The 26,793-nt window shown below is 47.5% G+C and overlaps 1 protein-coding gene across 1 annotated transcript; it reads left to right on the forward strand.

Moving 5' to 3' along the window:
• Positions 1-1,491: 1,491 nt before the first annotated feature.
• Positions 1,492-26,531, forward strand: LOC142003785 (NACHT, LRR and PYD domains-containing protein 12-like). Its single transcript, XM_074981056.1, has 10 exons — positions 1,492-1,547; positions 3,729-3,788; positions 6,379-6,545; positions 9,561-9,738; positions 12,584-12,649; positions 15,145-16,879; positions 18,878-18,964; positions 20,691-20,861; positions 21,592-21,759; positions 25,558-26,531. Exons 2-10 carry the CDS (start codon positions 3,755-3,757, stop codon positions 25,637-25,639), a joined length of 2,688 nt encoding a protein of 895 aa, XP_074837157.1. The 5' UTR covers positions 1,492-1,547; positions 3,729-3,754; the 3' UTR covers positions 25,640-26,531.
• The last annotated feature ends 262 nt before the right edge of the window (positions 26,532-26,793 follow it).

A 26,793-nucleotide genomic window follows, 5' to 3' on the forward strand; every position in this document is an offset into this window, starting at 1 on the left:
CCATTCTTGGCCACGCTGGGGATTAGCTGAAGGCCGACACTCCCTGCCATGGTCTGTATCCTGTCACTCTGCCTCTGTTTTCACCTACGGCCCCTTTCTCGCCTTCTAGGATTGCAGCACTGTCTTCCTAACTCAGCCTTCCAGGGAGGTTGCCCTCTGTGCCTCACAGCCCTACTGTCCAGCCACTTGCCCAGTGGCAAATGGAGGGGATCTGAGCATGCCCACTACTCTGCTCTCAGCCTAGAGGTCCTGTAAACTGCAGCTTCCTGCTGTACCTCTGTTCTCTCACAACTGCTCAGTTTCCCTTGGCCACTTCCCTGCAGCCCCAGCTCCATCTTTGCCCATCCCTCTGGGCCCACAGCTGCTCAGTGCCAGGACCCCAAGCCTCCTTTCCTGAGCGCTCACCTGCAAGGGACTAGCACTGGCCCTGCAGATGCTTTCATAGGAGCCTGCTGGGTCCTGATTGGCTCCTCCTGTCAGCTCGCCTCCTATTGGCTGCTTCCCGCACAGCTGCTCTAAAGTTCTATTAACCCCTTTTATTCCAGTGTGGGGTAACACCCCATCTCAATCTCCTTTTACCTTCGGTCTAGTGACACTTTGGCTTCGCTTAATCTTGTGGCAAATAAAAGCAATGTCCTATGCAGCGTGATTCTGGTGTTTATCAGGTCTCAGAATGGCAGATCAGACTGTGAGCTAAATTGCTGTTTCTTCTGCAATGGGATTGCAAGTAAGAGTTACCTCTGGCACTGAAGCTGCATTCTCCAGCTTTGCTGTTCTCTTCTTTCCCTTTTGTATGTGTGTGCGTGTGTGTGTGTATCTTGTTTTGTCTTCTGAGAAAAGAGATTAGATTATCACACTGACAGCAACAATGATGCCTGTGACCCAGCTCGGTTAATTTCTCCCCCAAGCAACAGTAAATCCAAATTTACTCAGCCTCTGAGAGACAGCCATGGGCAGGTGGGGGAGCTTGTTGGGAAAGAAATAAGGGGCTTTTTTTTTCAAAGGGCTGACACAGTGGTCAGCTGTTGGCCTGCTAAACCCAGGGCTGTGAGTTCAATCCTTGAGGGGAGGCTTCAAGATTCTGGGGCGGGTTAGATTAAAAAATTTTAGGGATGATGATAGGTCCGGCTGTAGTTGCAGGGGACTGGAGATGATGACCTCTCAAGGTCCCTTCCAGCTCCATGAGATATGTAAGACTTGCTACCTCTAAGGGATCAAGGATTGTTGTTAAAAATTACAACCTTGTTTCATACTTTGCATGGTAAAGGTGTTAGCTGTCTTCTGTCTTGTTCTGCACACTCAGTGAAAGGCTGATAAGATCTTCAATGGCAGATTTGCCAGGGGATAAGCAGAATGAGGTCTATGTACTTGGAAACCTGAGAAAATGTTGATACTGTACTGTGACCCTTGGACTCAGGAAGTGGTGTGCAGAGCTGAAATTAGAAGCCAGGCTTCACTTCCTCACTAGACTGCCTCTGACGCCTACAGAACCAGACAACACGCCTGGGAGGGGGCTGCAGATGGTGCATCTTCCCGGAGCCTGGCAGGTGAGTGACAGGCTTTACCTGGTTCTTTCCATCTCCCCCACGCAGAGGAGAGATGGGGAACTGAGCCATGGTGGCCAGAACCTTCCCAAAGTGCTGCTTTCTGGGTGGGTGAAAGATTGAAAGTGAAAGTGAGGGCCCAGGTGGGAGAAGTCAGTGTAGTCTGTGACTGAAGCAGGGCTTTTCTGTTCTACCCTTGCCAAAGACTCTGCGAGAGTTCCATGCACACAGCAAAGGAAAACAAAAAAGCCACCCTGTAGCACTTTTAAAGACTAATAAAATAACGTATTAGGTGATGAACTTCTGTGGGGTTGACCCACTTCTTCAGATCCTAGTAAACTGTTTTGTTAAAGCGCTGCAGGACGACTTTTTTTGTTTTGTGAAGATACAGACTAACACGGCGACCTCTCTGTGACTACAGCTAAGGAAGTCACTCCTTGAAACAGGCCCAAGTCGGCCCCCCGAGCAGAATGTTCTGAAGGGGAAGGAGGAGCAGCCTACATCAGCCCTGATGTGAACTGCAATGAAATCCCAGTGAGCTGCACCTCCGCTCACTGTGCCCTTGACCCGCAAAGAGTCTGCAGAGCTGTCTGAACAACCCCGGGAGTGCTTTTCCTGTTGGTTGCTCTGAGCTGTCCCCCAGAGCAGGTTGTCATCTGCTGCGTCAGTTCACATGCCCCAGGGACTGTGCTGTGCCTGGCTCCTGCAGTGCAGAGCAAATCTTGGGGGGGCGGGGAAGCAGGTTCCAGTGGGGAACCCCCTGCGCGAATCATCTTTCCATCTTCCATGGTGCAAACTGGGATGATCTATTCTAGGCCACGGGGTTTTTCTCCACCATTTGGAAAACAAAACATGATGCCCTCGCCCAACAAGCCCTGAGCTCTGGGAGTTCTCAGAGACAGAGGGATTCATCCCACAGCAGAGCACAGCGGGAGGGAGGCAGAAAAGGGACTGCCCATGATCCAAGTGGAGCGCAAGAAACAGCAGGAAAAGCAGAAATGGTGGGAAAAGAGCAGCAGGCTGGGCTTGCGTCCCCATCTTCACTGATGTAAATCAGGTGTGACATCACTGGTGGCAAGAGTTAAACTGGGGTAAATTGAGGATGAGAAGAGATGACACCAGCTCTGTGCAGGCTAGAAAGGGAATTTGGATAATGAAGAGCATTTAACTCAGTGCTGCTGCTAGCATGGGCACCAGGCAAGAGTGGAGGTGGTTTTCAAGGAAACAGGAACTGGTATGGCCTCCAGGAAAGGTGCTACTTTAACCTTCCTGGGGGCCGAACCAGCTCTGAATTTTCCTGTGGGGGACACACCTGGGAAGCATTTGCACACACTGTATGTGTGTACATGGTTGTGGCAGGGGAGAACGAGGCCCAGTTTATTGCTTGTGCAAGGAACTTAGTCCTCCCATCGTATAAGTGTGGTGGTCACCATGCTGGCTAGCACATCAGGCACTGAAACAAGGACACTCAGATTTAAAAGCATGCCTGCCACTTCAGGGCCAAAGTGCTGCAGCTGGGGTTTGTAACCCCTCATATCTTTGCAGATCAGCACAGTGGGGACTTGTAATAGACGCTCATCGGCTGTGTCTACACTAGCATTCCTCTTTTGAAAGAGGCATGCAAATAGGAAAAATCAAAAAATGCAAATAAGGTGCAGATTTACATATGGGGCATTTCATTTGCATTTTCTTTCAAAAGAGCTTCTTTTGAAAGAGGAAAAGTAGTGTAAATGTGGCTCTTTCGAAAGTAATCTCCATCTTCAAAAGAACCCTTCTTAATTTTTTTTTAGGAAGAAGGGTTCTTTTGAAGATAGAGAGAACTTTCAAAAGAGCTGCGGCTACACTGCTTTTCTTCTTTCAAAAGAACAATATGCAAATGAAGTGGCTGAGATGTAAATCTGCACTTCATTTGCATTTTCAATTTTCCTCATTTGCATGCCTCTTTCAAAAGAGGAATGCTAGTGTAGACATAGCCATCAGGAGCCAAGGGAGGGGCACGGCAGTGCTTGCCTAGATTTGACCACTAGTTTAGAGCAAATGAAAGGGAATGACAGAACAGAAACAGCTTCTGTTTAGAATGGGTCCATTTAATAAAAAAACCTTCTCCAGATGTGAATGAGCTGTAGGCTGAAATAATCTCCCTGCCTCTGTATGATGTATGGTTTCCTCTCTGCAAACTTCTAGAGACACAATGGCACAGAGAGAATAAAATGGCTTCCAAACAAAGGCCTGTGATGACTGAAGGTGAGTGTGTCTGAAGGGCTTATCTCACTAACGAAGAATTAAAGGCAAGTAATATAATTCATATCAATTGACATGGGTTTATGCAAAATAGTTCCAGTCAACCTAACCTGGTATCCTTTTTGGAGAGGTGGCAAGTTTGGCTGATAAAGATGACAATGTTGATGCATTAGATTTCTGTAAGGTATTTGACTTGGTACCTCATCATATTTTGATTAAAAAACTAGAAAGATATAAAGTTAAGATGCCCACAGTAAATGGATTGAAAGCTGGTGAACTGATCTGTAGAGCCCTACATGGATACAGAAATGTGCATCCACATCTGAGCTGCACCCGCCAGGCTCAGCACCTCATCGGAACTGCAATTCACAATCCAGATTTTATTTCCAGCTGCACTACGAGTGTGGAGTGGGGAGGGAGCACAGATAAACAAGGAGGGGGCAGTGTCATGCAGGGAGTAGGCAGGAAGCAGGGACAGGGGGTCAGGTGCAGCAGGGACCTGGGCACACCTCTAGCCAATGGATGTCTCCATGGCCCCCTACGCAGTCCCTGTAGCCCTCCCTAGGCTCTGGTCCACAGTCTGACATCAGGGCCTCTCTTGGTACCCGAGTTAGGCAGCTGACATGTGACGGTTCCTGCCCTTGAATGGAGCCTCACTCCCAGAGCTCCTCCCTGGAATCTCATTGCCTTCCCTTTAGTCCTCTAACCCTGGCTCTCCAGCTGTGTCAGTTTGGATCAGACCCCTTCCAGGAAGAATAACACTTCCATGGACAGTCCTTTCCTTGGGCTTGTCTTCTGTGAGTCCTGGCAGAAGCCACTCCCTCACATCATTGGTTCCTGACAAGAACTACCTTTCTTAGCCCTTGCAGCCAGCCAGGAACACTTCTTGCTCCCTGACTCCTGCAAGCCAACTGCATTCACTTTGGCCCTGTAGCTCCTTTTATATGCAACTGCGGGCTCACACCAGCTCCGCTGATTGGCTGCTTTGCCTGCAGCTGTTCTAGCCTGCTTGGAGGTCCTCTCTATTGCTCCTTTCCTGGGAAGGCGTGGCAGAACCCTGAGGCTCCCAGCAGGAGGTCTTTAGGTCTAGTTTACTAGATCACATTGCCTTATAAACTCCAGGGTTATGTCTCCACAATAGCCTAAACTTCAAATAGGCTATTTTGAAGCATCCCTTACTCCTCCTGCAACAAGGTGTACAGGGAAGCTGAAATAGCATACCTGTTATTTTGGAAAACTATTCTGAAATAATGGGTGCATTTCAAAGACACCAAGGTATCCTGAAATAGCTCTGCCATGTAGATGTAGCCCAAGAGATCAATTTATTTATTTAACAAAGAGAGAAAGCAAAGGGATGAATTGCTTATAGTCTATAAGGACCAACAGTGGAACAGATATTTAGTAACTGGTTCTACGATCGAGCAGAGACAGCTCTGAGACAATCTGATGGCGGGAAGTTGCAGCTAGGTAAATTGATGCTGGAAATAAGGTGTGTATTTTTAAGAGTGAGAGTGATTAACCACTGGAACACCTGGTTCCAGAGTTAATTACTCCGGTTGTGGTGGATTCTCCATCACTGACCATTTGTAAATAAAGGTGGGGTGTTTTTCTAACAGATCTGCTCTAGGAATTATTTGTGGGAGCTCTGGGGCTGGCACTGTACTAGAGGGTGGAGTGGGTCATCACAACGGCCTTGGAATTGATGAATCATAAACCAAGATGCACTGGTCCTGTAATGGAGTGCAGCCCCCTAGCCCTCACTCCTCCCTCTGTCCCACCCCAGTTCCTAAGGGTGTAGCAAGCAGCAGTCAATCTCTTCTTAGGTGACGCTTCTTGGTGGTAGTGTTATTGATGCTCTGATCTTCTCTGACTACTGATCAGCTTGTGGGTTAACGTCGGGTGCTGGGTTTGATCTGTAAAGTCCTAGGTGGGGTTGGGACCCTGCTGCATGAGTGATCCCCTTTCTCCTGGTGCCAGATTGGCACTGCTGGGATAGGCAGAGGTGCCTGAGCTGATCCCCCTGGTTTTAAATAAAGGGGTGAGGCTGGCAGCAGAGCACTCCCTGTGGAGCACCCGACCATGCTGTACAACACCTGTATTGATGGGACGTGGGGGAGGGCCACCTTTGTGACAACCAGGGGGCAGAGGGGAGTTTGGTGCTCTGCGTGCCATCTCATGCTGTTTTCAGAATGTCCGGTGGGAGCAACAGTGAGCGTTCTTCATCATCTGCGTAACTGCAGCACGTAAGAGTCAGGGATCCTCAGCCTGTTGTGCAGAGTGCTGTACGAACTACAGCCTGGGGCATGAGCCCCTTTTAAATTCCTTTTAGTAAATCTAAGAGTCTAATCGGCAGAAGGGTGTGGGTGGAGTAGTTGTGATCTGCCCACACCTACTGCATCCCCTGCCGCCGCGACCACCGAGAAGTGTGGCTGATGGGTTCTTCTCGTTGCGGAGGATGTGGCGCACTGCCTGCAGCCAAGCTCTGCCCTCGCACCCAGCGTACCTGAGGAGTGGGAGTAGAGATCACAGAATGGGCACAAGTCCATGCCAGCCAGTAAGTGCTATGACATGTAAGGGCTGGTCTTTTCCTCAGGTGATGTTGAAGCCTTCAGAGAACACATGGATAATTATACCCCTGGGGAGCTGAAGAGGCTGAGTGAGCACTTCCATCCTGACCTGGTGTATGTCATTGAGAACGACGTTCTCACTGTGTTGCAGGAACTCACCAGCAGAGGGGTCATCACTGCTCAGAAGGCCCAGGTATGGCTCCTTTATATAACAATGGACCCCAGGCTAAAGCTGCCCAAGCTGACTTTCTCATTTCCCTAGCGAAGCCTTGTCCTCAGGTATCAGGGCAGATGGAGTTGGTATGTGGAGGCTTGTCTTTTTCCAGGGCAAGGGGTAGTCTGGGGTTTCTGCTACCCATATGGGGCAGGACATCCCAAGGTAATAACAGGCTCCGGGAACTTTCAGCAGTGGAAACACTAGACAACATAGGTGCAACCACCAAAGCTAGAGAAACTGGCAACTGTTTGTATTTCGCCCTCCCACTGCCCCTCTCTGCTGCCCTTGAAAAGCATGCTTACAAAGGTCCCAGTTTGTTTTTCCCATTTCCATGCTCTGGAATGTCACCTAGCTTGTGGCAAGGGTGGTCTGACCTTCTGGGCTCAGCGCTGTTACTCAGCTGATGGCCAGTGTGGTGTTCAGTTAGGGATCCCGACAAAAGCCCAGGTCCACTAAGAGAGCCTTGGTGCCTGCACCCAGGAGAGGGTTTGTGACTGCGAATTCCAAGTGTAGCTAGGTCACTTTTTCTGGCTTGGATTTAGATGCCTCAGTCTCAGACAGGGGGTCACTCCACTTTCAGTTGGCTTAATAGGGCCTACTCAGTTTGCTAGCTTTTGTGGCTCCCATTCTAAGGTACCTATCTCTCTCGGCATAGTATAGGAAGCCTGAGTGCCTAACTAAAGACTATGGATTCTTCTGGATAGCAATCACTTCATTTGGGGCTGCAGTGCTTGACATTACAGTGCTTACGCCCTTTGTGGGCTTTGCTCCAAGTCCTTCAGCCTCTTGATACTGGTGGGAAGTGAAAGCAGACAAATGTCCCTCATTCCCAGAGTGGTCCCTGGAGACCTCCAAGTTTCTAGGCCCAGGAGTGTTGTAAGCAAGGCGCGAGAAGTAATTCTTCTCTTCTACTCCGCACTGATTAGACCTCCGCTGGAGTATTGTGTCTAGCGGTGGGTGCTACATTTCAGGAAAAATTTGGAGAAAGCCCAGAGAAGAGCAACAAAAATGATTAAATATCTAGAAAACATGAGCTATTAGGGAGGTTGAAAGAACTAGGATTGTTTAGTTTGGAAAAGAGAAGCCTGAGCCCAGACATAACAGCTTTCAAATATCTAAAAGGTTGTTACAAGGAGGAGGGAGGCAAATTATTCTCCTTAACCTCTGATGATAGGACAAGAAGAAATGGCCTTAAATTGTCAGGAGGGTTTAGCTCTGGAATAGAGATTCCCTAAAGAGGTTGGAAAATCTCCCTCATTAGTGCTTTTTATGAGCAGGTTGGAGAAACACCTGTCGGGGATGGGGATGGCCTGGATAGTTCTTGGTCCTGGTACGAGTGCAGGGGACTGGACTTGATGACCCTTCGAGGTTCCTTTCAGTTCTCTAATTCTATGATTTAGGGATCATTCCCCCTCCCCCCCGCAGTTTGCTGCTTGGTCACACTGAGCAAGCTCAGTAACACTGCTGAACCCGGCTCTCCTCACTCTGCATGATTTGTCTGTGCGTGCAAGAGTGTTTCCAGAAAAAGAAACAACAAGAAGTCCTGTGGCATCTTATAGGCTAACAGATATTTTGGAGCATTAGCTTTTGTAGGCAAAGACCCGCTTCATCAGATGCGTGAGTCACTCATCTGATGAAGCGGGTCTTTGCCCACAAAAGGTGATGCTCCAAAATATCTGTTAGTCTATAAGGTGCCACAGGACTTCTTGTTCTCGAAGATACAGACTAACATGGCTCCCTGTCTGATACCGAAGAAGAAACTCCAGCAATTCCATTCCATAAATTGTGATTCCTGAGGTGGCCACTAAAGGGGGTTTGTAAAAGTAGAACCTCTCTGCCACACCTCTCCTAGCAATGGAAATACTTCAGTGTTCCCAGTCTCTACTCAGGCCAGGTGTACGCTACAAAAGAAATTCAACTTACAATACACAACTCCAGTGATGAGAATTGCATTTGTTGGCTTCAATGTACCTTAAATTGAATTTCTGGCGCAGCCCCAGGGCAGGAGGTCAACATGAGAAACTCTCCCGTCAACTGCCTTTACTCCTTGCACCAAAGTTGGGAGTGCTCTGACAGTTCAGTTTAGTGCATCCCTACACGAGGCGTTAAATCGAACCCCAGAAGATCGACCTCCGATGTGTCGATCTTCACATAAGTCTCCATGTGCCATGAAAGTGGGAGTGGGGATTGGGAGCGGGAGCTGAGGGTAGTCTGTCAATGCCACATGCATCCTTCACTTCGCTATCAGGTCACTTGGCCATGACAGAGCCTTTAGTTGTCCATGGACCAACTGCCCAGGTGGTCACTTTTAGGAAGTGGTCCTCGGCTATAGGATGTTATAGGCCACTCTGTAGGCCTCAGCTGGAGTACTGTGTCCATTTCTAGGTATCATACATTGGAAAAATGTGGATAAACTAGAGAAAATCCAGAGAAAAGCAACAAAAATAATTACAAGTCATAAAAAGTTTTCAAAAGCTGGGCTTGTTTAATCCTGAGAAGAGAAGACTGAGGGGGAACAGGATGAGACTCTTCAAGTATGGAAAAAGTTGTTGTAAAGAAGAAGGTGACAAAACTGTTCTCCTTAGCTGCTGAGGACAGAGCAAAAAGCAAGGGAGATTTAGGCTAGATATTAGGAAAACTTCCTAATTGTCAGTGTAATTAAACACAAGGAGAAAATACCGAGGGAGATTGTAAAACTTCCATCTCTGGAAGTTTTAAAGAATAGTTTAGATAACACCTAGCTCTGCTCCATCCCTGGAGACTGGAGACTAAAATACGTTAGTCTATAAGGTGCCACAGCACTTCTTGTAGTCCTTGAAGATACAGACTAACATGGCTACCTCTATAGGTATCTATAGGTCCTTTCCAGTCCCACATTTCCATGATTCTATGTCACTCTTCTGATTACTTTATAGAAGAGCTGAACCCCTATGGCCTGCCATTGCAAATGTTTTCTGACTCTTCCTCCTTTTATGTCCCTCTGTGTTCTAGGGTTACAGAGACTGGGAGAAGAACCATGACTCAACCAGTGCTGCGGAGAAGCTAGTAGGTGACGTTTTGGATGCGAGTTGCGATGTGGGGCTCAGGTTCTGGACATGTCTGTTTGCTCTGTGGAGCCGATGGGCTCACCCCAACCTCCATGGGATGCTGGAGGAAATCATACACAATGGTAATGTACCCATCACACGGGGGGTGGGTGGGGTGGGGATCCATCGGAATCTGTGTTCTTCGCTACCATGTCTTCCTTGTCCAGCTCCGATCTCAGGGCTGTATTCTGTGGGGATAGTTGATTAATCTTAGGCTATATCTTCACTACATGCTAAACATGCGGAAATTTAAACCGTGGATGCCTAATTCACCAGATGGTGACCACATTACGGTGCTGTCATGCCCCGCACCTGCACTAATGCCATAGCAGGCTGTGACACAGCTGTCTGGGCATGTATGCCAAGATGTACATGTGGTGGTTCTTAGGGTATCCAGTACTGTGAAAGACACAGCCCCACCTCCAGCATGAGGGAGTCTTGCTTGGTGTCTTCTCCCTGACATCACCAGGCTGTTGCAACCCAAGGAGTCTCCTCTGGGCTGTACCAGTCCTTACATTGCCTTGTAGGCTAACAATAAGTGCATCCGAGTCTCTAAGCCCCTTTGAAGCATCATCCTGTGGAGTCCAGCCCCTCGTCCACTGAGCAATCCATCAGTCCTACCAGGTCTGCTGTCCTCCAAGGAAAGAGTACCCACCAGCTTGTGGGATCTAACCAAGGATCAGCTCCATGTTTAATATCACAGCACTGAGATATATTTATAGTGTAAACAAATAAGTTCGTTATAAAAATTCAAAATATATGGCATAGTGAGTCAGGCTAATGGGAACAACCGGTTACATATGAAGCAAAATTACAAAATGTTTTCTGGAGACTAAACTTAACTAGCTAACCTGTCTAAATGAATTTGTCACCCCAACTATCCTGTGCAGTATTTCGCCGGGTCAAGCTGTGATTCCCTTTTCATGAATACAGTTACACTGTCCAGGAACTTCCTAAGTGCAGGATAAAGGGAGGTCTTCCTTGCCTTCTCCTGACGTCTCCCAAAGTTTGTTGTTTGTTCTCAGAATCAGAACAACCCCTGCAACTTGTTTTCTGGTGAGCTGCCTCCCACTTGACTTCATATGTAAATGGGGCTTCCATTGCGTTGACTTACAACACTTAATTTACATGTGGATAGGTGAATAAATGTCTTTGATGTGACAGAAAGCCTGTTTGTCAACTCTGCCTTGGTACAGACTTAAGAAATATATTTTCAGAATTCCTCATAACTACTGGAATCATAGAATCGTAGGACTGGAAGAGACCTTGAGAGATCTTCTAGTCTAGTCCCCTGCTCTCAAGGGAGGACTAAACATGATCTAGACCCCTCCCATTCTCTCTCCCCATTATCTCCCTCTTCCAGAAGAGTCCAGAGCTCCCCCCACTGCAACTCCCATCTCCAGCAATGGATGGCTTGGAGGCAAGGCCCCAGCCATGGTATGCCAGGTGGCGCAACCTCAGCACCATCAGTATCTGGGCAGTGTGTTCACTGTTCCCCCCCCGCCCCGGTGCTCTAGACACCTGGGCAGCACAGTTGCCTCCCCTTTCTCCCCAGCTCTGGTGCTCTGGGCAGCTGGATGGCATGGTTGCTGTTTCTCCCCTTCCTAGCCTTGGGGCTCTGAGTGGCGTGGCCTGAGCACTGGATGGGCAGCGCAGCCCCAGAACCAGCCGCTGTGACTCCATTAGGGAAGCAGGCTGGCCAACGCCAGCCAGCCTGGGACAGCCAATGTAGGATCACACGGGATGCAACAGGAGGGTACCTGGCCTGGGGTTGGAGTGTGGGCAGGGCCATGGTAGGCTGTTTTGGGAGGCACAGCCTCCTCTGGCTTAAGTCACTTGCTGCCCATGGTACAACTGATTGTCTTCCTAAATTAGTACTTTGCACTTCTCTGTATTGAATTTCATCTTATTTATCTCAGATCATTTTTCTAGTTTGTCCAGATAATTTTGGATTATAATCCCCTACAGCAACCCCAAAGCCACATGCAACTCCTGCTATCTTGGTATCATCCACAAACTTTATAAGTGTAGTCTGCCATTATTATTAGCTAAGAAGAAGAATTGAGAGTTATTGAGAGGTTAAAGCCAGTAAACTATGCACACAGGTGAGCCACAGTTTGTAATTGTGAATGTTAGCAGTACCAGTTACCCAAAAATCATGGGTGAAGATACTGAACAGAACCAGACCCAGAACGGATCCCTTCAGGACTCCACTTGATATGTTCTGCAAGCTCGCCTGTGAACCACCAATAACTACTCTCTGGGAACAGTTTTCCAACTAATGGTGCACCTATTTTATAGTAGCTCCATCTATGTTGTATTTCCCTAGTTTTGTTTTTGAGACTTTAATGCCACACATTAGCAAAAGCCTTACTAAAGTCAAAATACACCACATCTACCACTGACCCCCATCCACAAAGCTTGTTACAACCCAAGCCCAAGCACTCCATTCCTGGGCCTTTTTTACTTTCTGGGCTAGTAGATTGGAAACGTGCTGGAGAGAGGCTACTAAAACTATCAGATAGGTGTAGCTCTGACTCTCAGGTCAATTCTGGGGCGGCTTAATTGGTGATCCAGTGATGAGAATGTTGGCCCAGTTGTTGCTGCCCAGAACTGCACCACAGGAGCAAGGGACTGTGAGGAGGAAAATGGAGATGGAGAGGGGAATACAGGGGAATGTGAGGTACAGGATAGAGCAGCCAGGAGTAGGGCAGGGAGGGCAACACAATGGTTCTTTGGGTGGGATGTCACAGGACTGGAATCCCATCGCTGAGACCTCATTAGCCTGCAGATCTTGATCTCTGAAACACGGAGTCCCACGGGAGGAGTTCAGAGTTGGGCTGAATCTGTTGGAGCTGCTAACCTATACACACTGTGAGCAATCTTTCTAGCCATCTAACAGCAGTCTCTGTATGTCTCTCTGTTTAGGTCACAATCTGCTTCAGGAAATTCTCCTGAATGAAGTGGGACATGCCCTGGACCCAGAACTGAAAGGTACTATGGGGGAACTGAACTGTACTAACTCTGCCAACCACGTGTCTCTGGTCAAGCCAAGAAAGGCTTAATCACAGGCCTGCCCTGACAGTAGTGCAGAGGCTGCTGGCCCCAGTGGAGGCTCTGAGAAGTATTGTGCTTCAATGGGGCACAATGGAGTTCCTCAGCCTACAGGGAGAACATTTCATCTTTTCACCCCCTCCAAGGAGTGCAGTATATACCCATGTGTGCCCAACCAGCCCAGGTTTGCAGTACTGGGGAGGACAGGAACGTAGCACTGCCTCCTGCCTGCTCCCCCAGGGTTTTGTATCCCTAGGAGGGGGCAAGCCCTGTTAGGGTATCTGGAATGACCCAGGGCTGTGAGTGCCAACCTCAGGGCGGAGTGTCAGAAAACAAGGCTGGACACCTCAAACCGGCGGTATGTTCTGTAATTAGATTTCCCCAAGCCAGTGACAAATGTGAAGTCCTGGGTCACTATTCGTCTTACCATAGACTCACGGACAGTCCCTCTTTAGACTCTGTCTCTCTTGTTCCCACGCAAAAGGGACTTTATGATGAAAGGCCATTTATACCCAACTATCACACTGCACCAGGAAGTTACCCCAAGTCCCAAGAGACCAGTCACTTACACCAGACCAACTGGTATTCTAGAACTTAGGCTAAAGACAAGACAATGTAGATAGTCAATTCTATAGTAAATTAGTAAAGTTTTATTAACTAAGAAAAAGAAATGAGAATTATTGAGAGGTTAAAGCCAGTAAACTACGCACACTGGTGAATCAGTTTGTAATTCTGAATGTTAGTGGTACCAGATGCCCAAAAATCTTTTCAGGTTACCCAGATGGTCTCTCAAGATCTCCACTTGCATTTGTCCCTCTGTTCATGTACAAGATTCTGATAAATTCCTGTTCTCTCCTGATTACATGAGCTAGACAAGATAGTGTAACAGTGTTCAGTCAGAGCTGGGCAAGTTCCAATAGACCTATTCAGGATCAGACCCAGCAGAGGAGAGAGGAGATTAAAAGCAAATGAGAACCAAACACCCATCCTCTCAATCCCCTTGTCATATTGTGTGGTCAGAATGCAATTTAGAGAAGTTTTTCTATCCAACTTCCACTTACTAAGGCTACGTCTACACATGAAGCCTACATCGAAATAGCTTATTTCGATGTAGCAACATCGAAATAGGCTATTTCGATGAGTAACGTCTACACGTCCTCCAGGGCTGGCAACGTCGATGTTCAACTTCGACGTTGCGCAGCACCACATCGAAATAGGCGCTGCGAGGGAACGTCTACACGCCAAAGTAGCACACATCGAAATAAGGGTGCCAGGCACAGCTGCAGACAGGGTCACAGGGCGGACTCAACAGCAAGCCGCTCCCTTAAAGTGCCCCTCCCAGACACAGTTGCACTAAACAACACAAGATCCACAGAGCCGACAACTGGTTGCAGACCCTGTGCCTGCAGCATGGATCCCCAGCTGCCGCAGCAGCAGCCAGAAGCCCTGGGCTAAGGGCTGCTGCCCACGGTGACCATAGAGCCCCGCAGGGGCTCGAGAGAGAGCGTCTCTCAACCCCTCAGCTGATGGCCGCCATGGCGGACCCCACTATTTCGAAGTTGCGGGACGCGCAATGACTACACGGTCCCTACTTCGACATTGAACGTCGAAGTAGGGCGCTATCCCCATCTCCTGATGAGGATAGCGACTTCGACGTCTCGCCGCCTAACGCTGAAGTTAACTTCGAAATAGTGCCCGACGCGTGTAGCCGTGACGGGCGCTATTTCGAAGTTAGTGCCGCTACTTCGAAGTAGCGTGCACGTGTAGACACGGCTTAAGAGTGACAAGACAAGGGAGAGGGGAAATATTGGGGTGCATTAGGACAACCATTTCCAGCAGATCTAGAGAAGTTATTATTCCCCTCTATTCGACAAAGGTGAAGACCTCATCTGGAGTACTAAGTCCAGTTCTGGGCCCACCAGTATAAAAAGAATTTGGATGCATTGGCGAGGGTTCAGCGGAGGGCAACAAAAATGATTAGGGGGCTGGAGCACATGACCTATGGGGAAAGGCTCAGGGAATGGGCTTATTTAGTTTGCAGAAGAGAAGAGTGAGGGGTGATTTCGATAGCAGCCTTCAACTTTCTGAAGGGGGCTCTAAAGAGGATGGAGAGAGACTGTTCTCAGTGGTGATGGATGGCTGACCAAGGAGCAATGGTCTGAAGTTACGGGGGGCGGGGAGCTGATGTAGTTTGGATGTTAGGAAAAACTATTTCACCAGGAGGGTGGTGAAGCACTGGAATGTGTTACCTAGAGAGGTGGTGGAATCTCCATCCCTGGAGATTTTTAATGCCCAGCTCGACAAAGTCCTGGCTGGGATGATTTAGTTGGGGTGGATCCTGCTTTAGGCAGGGGGCTGGACTAGATGATCTCCTGAAGTACTTTTCAGACCTAGGTTCGGTGATTCTATGAAATAACCACGTTTCTCCTTTTCAGCTTATCAAGTAGAGCACAGAGCTGCACTCTGCGATCTGACAGGGATATTGAAGGAAAACAAGATCCCAGGGCAACCTGAGGAGCAGATATTCCCCATCTCTAACCGCTACGTGGAGCTGAGGGTGGTCTCGGACCATCATTTCATGAAGCAGACCCACCAGGAGCATGAGGCCCTGGCTGCTGCTGGGGAGCTGAATGAATATCGCCTCCAGAGGAGAGTGAAGACTGAGCTGGAGCGGATCACCCCTGACCGGCTCTTCCGCTGGTGCTCTCACTCCCGCTGTATCCCCCTGTCGGTGATGGTGGGCGGAGTAGCTGGTGTAGGCAAGACAACCCTGGTGCAGAAATTCGTCTTTGACTGGGCAGCGGGGAAACACTACCAGAAATTTGCCTTCATTTTCTTTTTCAAGTTCCGAGACCTGAACGCTATTGAGGAGAAGATGAGCCTAGAATCCCTGATCTGTCGAACATATCCACGCCTCGAGGACAAGCTCCCAAGCATCCTGGAACACCCCGAGAGGCTGCTTTTTATCTTTGATGGGTTGGATGAGAGCAAGACTGATTTGCCATTGAGGAGTGGAGTATCTCATGAGCTGTGTCTGAATCCAGGAGATGTGAAGCCAGTGACTGTGATTGTTGCTAGCCTGGTGAAACAGACTCTACTGAAGGGCTGTTCTGTATTACTGACCAGCCGCCCCAGCAAGCTGAGCAGTTTGGAGGCTGGAGTCTTCCACAGAGTGTCCAATATTGTAGGCTTTCTTGCCAAGGAAAGGGAAAGATACTTTTCCATGTTCTTTGGAGATGAGCGAGTCTCAAGAAAGGCCTTTGAGTATGTGAGGGACAGTCAGGTTCTGTACACGCTCTCTTACAACCCATCTTATTGCTGGATCACATGCACAGCCCTGAGATTCTGCTTCGCCACCAAGGCAGGGAAACCACAGCCTCCTCCCAGAACAGTGACCCAGCTTTTTGTGAGCTACTTCACCCACATTATAGCCAACCACACCCAGGAGCGGCCTGACCCACAGTGCATGCGAGGTACTCTGACAAGAGTTGGAAGGCTGGCCGAATATGGCATCAAAAACCACATTCTAGTCTTTGATCTGAAGTATTTACAGGATTTCAATGTGGAATTTTCTCCATTCCTCACTGGCTTCTTGGTAGAGAACCCTCAATTGGACGGCTCCTCCCAGTTGACCTACTCCTTCCTTCACCTCACCATCCAGGAGTTCTTTGCTGCCCTTGTGCATTACCTAGATTACAAGGAGGACAAGTTCAAAGGCACTATGGCTAAAGCCAGCGCCTGTGCAGAAGGTGACTATGAGATCTTCTCTCGTTTTCTGGCTGGACTCTCCCATCCTGCAACCAGGATGCCCCTGGAGAAATATGTGGGGAAGTTCTCTGCAGAGGCAGCTCGCCAGATTATTGGGTGGCTCGGTGAAATGAATTATGGAAAGCTGCAAAGCAGAGATGATCGTAAGAAAAAGAGGAGGCTGATGAATGTATTGAATTTGCTGTTTGAGTCCCGGAACAGCCCAGTTGTGTGTGATGTGATGGGCAAAGATGCCCACCTGGACTTCTCAGACTTGTACCTCATGCCTGTGGATTGCACAGTCCTGGCTTATGTGCTGAGTTGCTGTGAAGAAATACAAGACCTAACCTTAAATTCCTGCTTCATCCAGAACGAGGGCCTGGAGAGACTCAGACCTGAGCTTCACAAAATCCGGGAACTGAGGTTGGAGAAGAGTTTTCGTGTAAGGGTTGTAATATCAGGGACTTGTCACGTGTGTGACCCCAGCAGTGTTGTCCGGTAGATAACGGTGTTAGATACACCGTTCAGTAACAGACAGCCAAACCTATACGGTCATAATTAGGGCTCTACCAAATTCATGGATGGGAAACATGTGCCAAGGATAGTGTAATCTGCTTTGGCTCACGGAATCTGGTCTTTTTTGTGCTTTTATGCTATCCAGATATCACAGGGGAGACCAGTGTTTCTTAAACTGGAGGTCCTGACCCAAAAAAGAGACATGGGGTGTCACAAAATTATTGGAGGGGGTATTACAGCCCTTTCTTCTGTGCTGCCTTCAGAGCTGGGTGGCTGAAGAGTGGCCGTTGCTTCACCTCTGAAGGCGGCACTTCCCTCACCCCCTACTTAAACCTTGCAACCCACCCCCTGTAGCTTCCTTTTGGGTCAAGACCCCCCACAATTATAACACAGTGAAATTTCAGATTTAAATATCTGAAATAATGAGTCATGAGTTTTGGATGGTGAATTTGGCAGGTCCCTAATCATAATGAATGTGCATAAGGTGCTAATTAAGGCTAATTAATTTAAGGACAACCTTAAATTCTGGCATTTCTGAACTTTTGGGTGCTTGACTTTGCATCCGTAATGATGCTCTTGTAACTTAGACATGGGGATTTTTGTGTGTTATTTCCTAGGTTTTAGAAAAGGCAAAGTGGAAAAAGCCTCCAGAAATTACATCATGTGGCTTTTTACTGACAGCTGTGTAGGCTCTTCGTAGGGTCTGGGTCCACGACACAGACCTCTGCCACGTGAACAGCAGTAGTAGGTTGTCACCTTTGTGTGGATCTCTAAGGGAGACTGGACACTGCCACCGGCTGTTGCAGATATCTGCTGACAGCTGAGGAGTGGTTAAACTTGGGAACGTTGGGTTCCATTCCAGGCTTTGGAGGGGCGTGTGTTCTAGTGGGCACCGACTCTTCTGCTGTTTTCCACCAACCTGGCAGAGTCAGGTTTTTTTTTCTCCCTGTGGTACTTTGTTCCAGTTGCATTCTTTTTCCCTACCCAGCCCCACTCTCCACTGCTCAGGCTTCACCTCCCTGTCCCAGCACTGTGCCCTGCTAGTCCCTCCTGGCTTGCTGTCCACATCCCAGCCTCCCTCACAATCCCAGCATCTTCCTGTCCCTAATTCCAGTCTCCTTGCTCACCCAGTCCCAGTTCCCCCTGCCTGGCTTTCCCCTCTGCCCACACTAGTTTCCAGTCGCAGTTCCCCTTTGTGGGCTCCTCATTCAAACTCCTTTACTGCCCTGCCCCAGATGTTCCCAGCTCTTTGGCCAGTTTCTTTGGCCAGATATCATTCCCAAATCTACCCCGTCCCCCACCAGCTCCCAGTCTTCTTGTTCAGTCTGTACCAGCCTCCCCCAGTTTCCAGGCCCAGTCTCTCCATACAGCTTGTCCCAATCTACTCCTTTTCTTCACCATGGTCTGGCTTTTGTCTTTTCTGCATTCAAACCTCCTCCATGCAGCCTGGGCATCATAAGGCAGGACCCGGGGGAGACTGAGACCATAGGAGTGGCAGGTTCCTTGCTCTGTGTTCTGGTTTTGACTCCACCCTAACCCAGAGCAGCTGAAAGGAAGCTCAGTTTTGCTCTGTGGGGATGATGCACAAGGCGTTTGAGCAGCCCTAGGAGCTGCGGGGCTGGAGCATGCTCAGTACGGACAGAATCTTGGGAGATTTTTAGCTGTGAAGCTCTCCCAGTCCCTGCTGAGCATGTGTGAATTGTGCGTTTTAATTTGTAACTGAGCTGGGGGTGGATTCCGGAAGCCTCGACAGCCAGTCTCATTCGTGGCCATTCAGGTTGTCTTGGTAAATAGTATTCCTGCAAGGGACTGAAGAAGAAGCTCAGCCCAACATTTTAGCTTTGAAGTGGATGCAGTGCATCTTTGTGCCCTAGCCTGTAATTCTCTCTATTCTTTTCCCCACAGCCTCTCAGACAACGATTTGAAGGATGATGCAATGCAGAATATTTGCTCTGTACTGGAGCATCCAAACTGTAGGCTAGAAGACCTGAGGTAACGTCATGCTTGTTTTCTGTCTGTGCCTGCAGAGTAATTCAGCGTCTCTTGTTTCTGAATAAGTGATATGCCTGCAGATGTCCTCTTGTTCTGGGAGTCTTGTCCTAGCTTCAAAGCCCAATGGCACTGGAGCTGGTTAATGGCTTCCCAAGTAAAGTTCGCATGCTGCATGAAGAGGGAATGAGTGTGTACTGGGTGGCATGGCACTCTTCCCTTTCCATCACTACTCAGCTGATATTTCAACAATGGTTATGCTACCAGGAGACAAATGTCGGCCCCTCTTTTTTACTGGTGACCACTGAAGTTCCCATGGCAGCTTTCACAAGGAGTCCTAAACCTCATGACTGTGTCATATTCTAACTGGATTTATGGAAGTCTGTTTTCATAAAGTCCCTCTGCTGTTTCAGTTAGTTAGAGAAGTCTTTCCTCACTGCCTTTTGCTGCAGAAGTGACTGCATTTATGTACCAGGTTAAATGATTCTCCTAAATAGTAACATAGCTTGTTAATTCTGAATGTTCAATATTAAAATAGCTAACATACAAACCCCTCTTGACCTATAAAACATCAAAGATCATATCACTGGTCACTGGAGAAGAATAATTTTTCATGGATTTGCAATAATGTATTGGATTTTTCCCATATCCTCAAAACTGGTTGAACAGCTTTCTGTAGGAAATGAATGCAGTACATGTAGGGAAGAAGGATTCTTTTGAACATGGGGTTTACTTTTGAAAGAGCAGCATCCACAATGGCTTTCTTCTTTCAAAAGAAGCGCTTTTGAAATTAGAATATGCAAATGAGATGCCAATATGCAAATTTATACCTCGTTTGCACTTTCAATTTACCTCATTTGCATACCTCTTTCGAAAGAGGAATGCAAGTGTAGACACACCCATAATGAATCAAGTTTTTAGTAAAGCATTTGATATAGTGGATCGAAAAAACCCCTAACTTACATTGGCTTGGATACAGCATGGTAGATTATAAAGTTGTGATGAGGGGCTTCATGGGTTACTATGTGGACATTTGATTAAATGTTTCGTTAAAACATTGGAAAAAGGAAGTAAAGATCCATGCCCGTTGCATTCACAGATCACACTAAATTGGGAGGAGATGCAATTAGCACCAAGAGCAGAAATGATACAAAGGGCTCATCTGCACACACTGTCACTGGAAAAATGGAATCAGCTTTAAAGGAGCTGGCTGAGCAGATCACTGGACTGTTCATGTTGATTTTCAATAAGTCCTGGCACACTAGGAAAGTTTCACGGGAGATGAAGAAACATAATGGCGTGCCAACTTTTAAAAAGAGTAAATGGGATGACTCAGATAATTCCAGGTCAGCCTGACTTCGATGTTGTGCAAAATAATGGAATGGCTGATGGGACAGAGGAGAGCCATGGGAATGCCTAAAGGGTTGGAAAACAAGCTTTAAAGTGACAGATTCCTGGCAATCCGTCTGCCAGTTTAACAAATAGGAGGTTAAGGAGGATGCATCACTGTTGTAAATACTTACAAAGAAAACTAAAGTAGGTGAGGGAATGCCTAACAGGTCAGCCTCTGTTGAGGAAAATGACAAGCTTTCAAGCTATTTCTGGTCTTCTTCCACTCTCCTTCTACTCTTTTGTCTTCACTCCTTTCCCTGACTTCTCATTCCCTTGTTCCTCCACTTCTCTTCCCCTCCCACCCTCTCCCTCGTCACTCTTCCTTTCTGCTCTCTAGGCTAGGGAAGAACTTGTTCACAGAAGCCTGCTGTAAAGGCCTGGCCTCCGCTCTTATGGCGAACCAGACCCTCCTCAGTCTTGATTTGACCAAAAACAAAGTGCGGGACGTTGGCCTTTCCACCCTGCTAGAGGCGTTTGAGACCCCACGATGCAAGATCCAGCAATTAATGTAAGTACCAACCTGATGGTGACGCTTGCCTTATGGCACTAACTAGAGCATCAGCTTTTCACACAAAATATTTTGCATCCCCTCCCTCCCTCCAGTGTGTTCCCTCTAGTCTTTTCCGGGCGTGTGAGGATTTTTTCCATCCCTGTGTGGAATAAATTTTTGGGGTGCACCAGGGCGTATGCAAACGTGCACCACCATTATAAACAAAACTTAGTGGTAGGTGCTTTGCTAGTCAGCTGGGCAGCATGTGACTCTTTTCCTGAACCAGCCACAAAAGTGCACAATTCACAGAGAACAGCCCCCACCAAAATTTGTCTGTGGAAATTCCATGTACACTTTTTTGTGAAAATTTTTCAAATTTTGTTTAATCCCAAATGTCCCATGAAAATAGTTGACAGATTATTTTGACCAGTCCTGACACAATAAAACGCTGATCGACATTCCTGGGTGCTACTGTAATAGGATAGCTCAGTGGTTTGAGTATTGGCCTGCTAAACCCTGGGTTGTGAGCTCAATCCTTGAGAAGACCATTTTGGGATTGGGGCAAATAGATCTCGGGGAGGGTGCTTGGGCCTGCCAAGAGGGCAGGAGACTGGACTTAGATGAGGTCCCATTCAGCTCTAGGAGATGTGAATCAGTAACACTATAGGGAAAATGGTGGGAGATGCTGCAATGGACAGGGGGATTAGATATAAACTGTCACTGCTTTTCTCCAATGGATGTGACCCAGCCTCCAGGAAAATGGTTTATCAGATGAGTCCTGTGGGAGGCTCTGCTCTGCTCTCTCCAGTAACTCCACACTTCGACATCTGAACCTTAGTGCAAACGTTTACACCGATCAGTGCGCTGAAGACATGCATCTCCTGATCCTCACCAGTCCCAGCCTCACTGACATCAGGTAAAATAGCACTTTCCAGCTCCGCCCACAGTTCAGACTCACTGTGGCTTTTGCTCTTTTTTATAAAATGTCTCCCATGTGTATGGAAATCTGTTGATCTGGTTATGCGTCAGGGGATACCTCCAAAGGGAACTGGGTTATAAAGCCTGTCACCGCATGATCTCAGGCCAGTGGTTGACCTGGGTGAGATGAATTGGCAGGTTTGATTTGGTCCCTGGTGCATTGTAAAAATTAATACCCAAACTGGCATCAATTTGTCTGCCTTCCTGGTACATTCAGCAGAAAAGCCAATGCCTCAATCGGCCGTAGACCCAGAACTCCCTGCTCATTGCTGGAGGTGGAGGAGATCTCTGCAGGCAAAGGGTCAGGCATGGTGAGAGGGCCTGTGTGCGCGAGGTCTCCCAGTGGGTGTCTGCTCTGGGGCTAATCAAAGTCTTCAGGGCTATCAATCCAGTCCCTTCCACTGTCACAATTCCTGTTCCTGCCACACCCCTCCCCAGTGGATTTATTAACATAAAAAAGAGTAATGAGTATCAGTTGAATTCTTTCCCGATCAGAAAGCAGTCCGGGAAGGAGATGTTCAGGATTACCGCAACCACTCTGACTTGCTCTTGGCCGTTTGGTTAAGCATACAGGAACCCCATGGATATAGGGCAGCCACGAGCAGGGGTAATAGGTGCCTGGTGATTGAGAGAGGTTTTAGGCTCTCTTGGTGGCTCAGTGCAGGAGACCAATGGTTTCATGGCCAGACATAGTGGGCAGTTTGGTTTGGCGTTTGACCATGTAATAGGGACACATGGACATCACACTGAACAGATCTCTTCTGCACCCACCAAGACTGATCAGTGGGACAAGAGCCAACTACCTGTCTCGTCTCTTCCTTTCAGGGCTCCGCCCCCCCCCCCCAACGAAAGTATCTAGATGTTTATGCCGTACCCATTGGGGGTCGGGTTTTTAGCATCTTCCCCATCTTGCTTCCTCCAATCCACCTGCCCTGAAGCAGCCAAAATCACCTTCTTGGCTTTCCATGTGGACCTTCCCACTCATGTATTCAGATCCTTCCACTGACTCCTTCGACGTACTGTATCCAATCACTTTCCGATTTATGCTCCTCACATTCAAGGCTCTGCGCTGGCCTTGTAGCTTTTCCGATCCCACCTCGTCCCTCTCACTTCACCAGCAGTTGCAACCCCACTGCTTTTTAATCTCTTTCTTCCACTGTTGTCTTTGTGCCTCCACCTCAGTATCCGGCCAGCATTACTTCCTTCTACCACAAATCTGAAACATTCAGTATGTCTTATTGCTGACCGTGTTTTTTTTGTAAATTGTAGCGTTCATTGGGGTAGTGACTTGGTCTTTTAAATCTCTTATACAGCTCCGAGCACACTGTGTGTGCTTAACAAATAAAGCTAATAGTGCATGGATCCTGTAGTCAACCACAAGTGTCTGTCATGGAGTTGTTTTTCCAGAACAACTGCCAGGTGTGACAGAAATTAACTGCAACCTCTCAGAAAGGCAGAGATCATTGGGTGTGTTTACACAGCAAAATTATTTCAGAATAAGGGCTACTATTCCAAAATAACTTTGTGAGCCTCTACACAGCAATACCACTATTCCAAAACTATTTCAAAATAACTGACAACTTATTTCAAATTCTGTAAACCTTATTCTATGCAGAATACCACCTGTTTCAAAATAGATATTTCAGAATAGGAGCTGTATAGACAGGGAATAGGGCTATTTAATAAGCTATGGCGCTTCCAGGGGCTTGAATCCAAAATGGGCTTTTTCATATGGATGCTCTATTTTGAAATAGCTGAAGGCTATTTTGATACCCATTTTGTGTGTAGACACACTATTTTGAAAGAAGCTGTTCTGAAACATCTCTTCTGGAATAGCTTATTCTGAAATAAAACCGCAAGTGTAGACGTAGCCATAGAATCCTGCAGACAGACAGCTCGGCTACATCTGCACTACAGTGATCTTTCGAAAGATGGCCTTCTGGGAGATCTCCTTTCAAAAGAGCACGTCCACACACAAAAATGTGGATTGTAAGATTGATCCGCTCTTTCGACAGAGCGTGTCCGCACAGCCCCTGGTCTTTCAAGAACGGGCCACGGATCAAAAAATCTGGTGCCTTGAGGACTGCTCTTTCAGTAAAAGGGCCCGGGGAGCATCTACAAACACTTTATTAAAAAGAAGCTTTTGAGAGGAGGCGCCCTTCCTGATCCAGGAGCAGAAGAGGGCTTCTGGAAGAAGAGCCTCATTCTTTTGATTTTGGATTGAAAGAGCTCATTTTGTGTGTGGACGCCCCGCTTGGTCTTTCAAAACAGGGTCTGATTTTCCAAAAGACCTTGCTCGTGTAGATGCAGCTGATCCTGACAGGCCAATATTCCACCTCTCTGGTAATATGCCTATAAGGGTGTGAGAGGAAGGCCAGGCAGGGAAGGGGTTAAACAGAGCCTGTTTGCCCAAACAGCCCCACCCCAGTTCACCTGCAGCCAGTGTGAGGCCTGGAGGAACGTAAAAGGAGGGAAGCCAGCCCAGTTCAGAGCTGACCAGCCAAGAGGCAGGAGCTGGCTCTGAGGCAAGCAGGGCCTGAGCCAGAGTGGCCATCGGGTCGGCTCCCGGAGGACGGAGCCTCAGAACCCTCCCTCAGGCACAAAGGGGGAACCCCCCCAAGGGAAACCCTCTCCTGTCGGAGGGGAAACTAGATTCTTGGGGCCACGCCCCAAACTTATCCTTCAGCCTCGAGGATGGGAGCTGAAGACCCACACTCCACTAGGCCACCCTGCCATTAAATCATAGAATCATAGAACACTAGGACTGGAAGGGACCTCGAGAGGCCATCGAGTCCAGCCCCCTGCCCCAATGGCAGGACCAAGTACTGTCTAAACCATCCCTGACAGACATCTATCTAACCTGTTCTTAAATATCTCCAGCGATAGAGATTCCACAACCTCCCTTGGCAATTTATTCCACTGTTTGACCACCCTGACAGTTAGGAACTTTCCTAATGTCCAACCTAAACCTCCCTTGCTGCAGTTTAAGTCCATTGCCTCTTCTTCTATCCTCAGAGGCCAAAAAAAACAAGTTTTCCCCATCCTCCTTATGACACCGTTTTAGACACCTGAAAACCGCTATCCTGTTGCCCCTCAATCTTCTCTTTTCCAAACAAGCCCAATTCTTTCAGCCTTTCTTCATAGGTCACATTCTCTAGACCTTTAATCATTCTTGGCTCTCTTTTCTGGACCCTCTCTAATTTCTCCACATCTTTCTTGAACTGCGGTGCCCAGAACTGGACACAATACTCCGGCTGAGGCCTAACCAGCGCAGAGTAGAGCAGGAGAATGACTTCTCGTGTCTTGTTCACAACACACCTGTTAATGCATCCCAGAATCATGTTTGCTTTTTTTGCAACAGTATCACACTGTTGACTCATGTTTAGCTTGTGGTCCACTATAACCCCTAGATCCCTTTCTGCTGTACTCATTCCTAGACAGTCTCTCCCCATTCTGTATGTGTGACACTGATTGTTCCTTCCTAACTGGAGCGCTTTGCATTTGTCCTTATTAAACTTCATCCTGTTTACCTCAGCCCATTTCTCCAATTTATCCACATCATTTTGAATTATGATGCTATCCCCCTATTGGTGGGAACCACGCACAATGCCCTGTTCCCATAGAAATACGACAGGACTGCTGGACTAGGTTTGCTTTGTAACAATGTAGGAGTTATGCCCATTTGAGTTATGAGTTCCCAGACTGTAACCCTGGGTGTTTTCTGCTCTTCTCCTAGACTGAGTTTGAATGACTTCTCTCCAAAGGTGGAAGGACTTCTGAGGAACCTGCAGAAAGAAGGTGTGAAGGTTCATATTTAAAGAACTCTTGAACCCGACAGTGCTGTGGTGCTTTTCCAGTCTGTGAAAATAGCCCTTGACTGTGGGAAATACAACTGCCTGAACACACTGCCTAGTTTTACGTCTGGTGGGATTATGCATGGTGGGAGTAACAAAGCCGAGGCTCAACTGTACTCATAAAACACATGGAAATAACTTCCTGGAAATCCTGCCAAAACTGCAGGATTTCCAGCACTGGCACAATGGGCTGCTCTTACCATTCCTTTCTTACTGCCATGAATCCACCTGCAATTTGCGGTTTGAGACTCACTTACTCAGAAGTCAGATCTACCCAGTCTTTATCATGGGAAAACATTAAGCAAGTGATGATCAGTTATTTGCAAATGGAAAGCTCATTGGGATGACGTCATCACAGCTGTCCTGGATGAAACACTTCAACTGCCCTCTGTTACACAGCCTATTAGACTTTTTGTTTGTTTGTCATGACTTTTTGTTAGCTTTTCTCATACATGTGTTAAAGTTCCTCTTCTATGAGTATAACTTCGATGTGAGTTCAAGATGCTCTTTTCTAGTCTTCTAGTTACTTTCTCTTTTCTTTTTCTCACAAACATGATTACTCTGCAATTTCCTATACATGCTCAGTTCTACTTACACTTAACATATACAGCAGGTATCTATCCTGTCTAAAGATGCCTTCATATTCTACATAGTTTATTCCTTTTTGAATCTATTTCAAACTGAGTGTATTGATGGAAATTTCCTATTCGTATTGTTATGTGATATGGCAACTACTGCAAAAAGAATCACCATAAACCGAGTATCAGAGAAGGAGCCGTCTTAGTCTGTATCTTCAAGAACAACAAGAAGTCTTGTGGCACCTCATAGACTAACCTATTTGGGAGCATAAGCTTTTGTGGGTAAGACCCGCTTTGTCAGATGCATCTGATGAAGTGGGTCTTTACCCACGAAAGCTTATGGTCCAAAATATCTGTTAGTCTATAAGGGGCCACAGGACTTCTTGTTGCTCATAAACTGAGTGTGATGCTTTGTGTCAAGAAAGGTGAGCATGCGTAACACTGTTGTTATCACTGTTACACAATTTCAGTAAGTCTTGCACAAAATAAAGTATCAATAGAGAAAACAAAAAAAGCAATCATATAGCACTTTAAAGACTA

Source organism: Carettochelys insculpta, chromosome 30, assembly GCF_033958435.1.
Source record: "Carettochelys insculpta isolate YL-2023 chromosome 30, ASM3395843v1, whole genome shotgun sequence".
Taxonomy (NCBI): Eukaryota; Metazoa; Chordata; order Testudines; family Carettochelyidae; genus Carettochelys; species Carettochelys insculpta.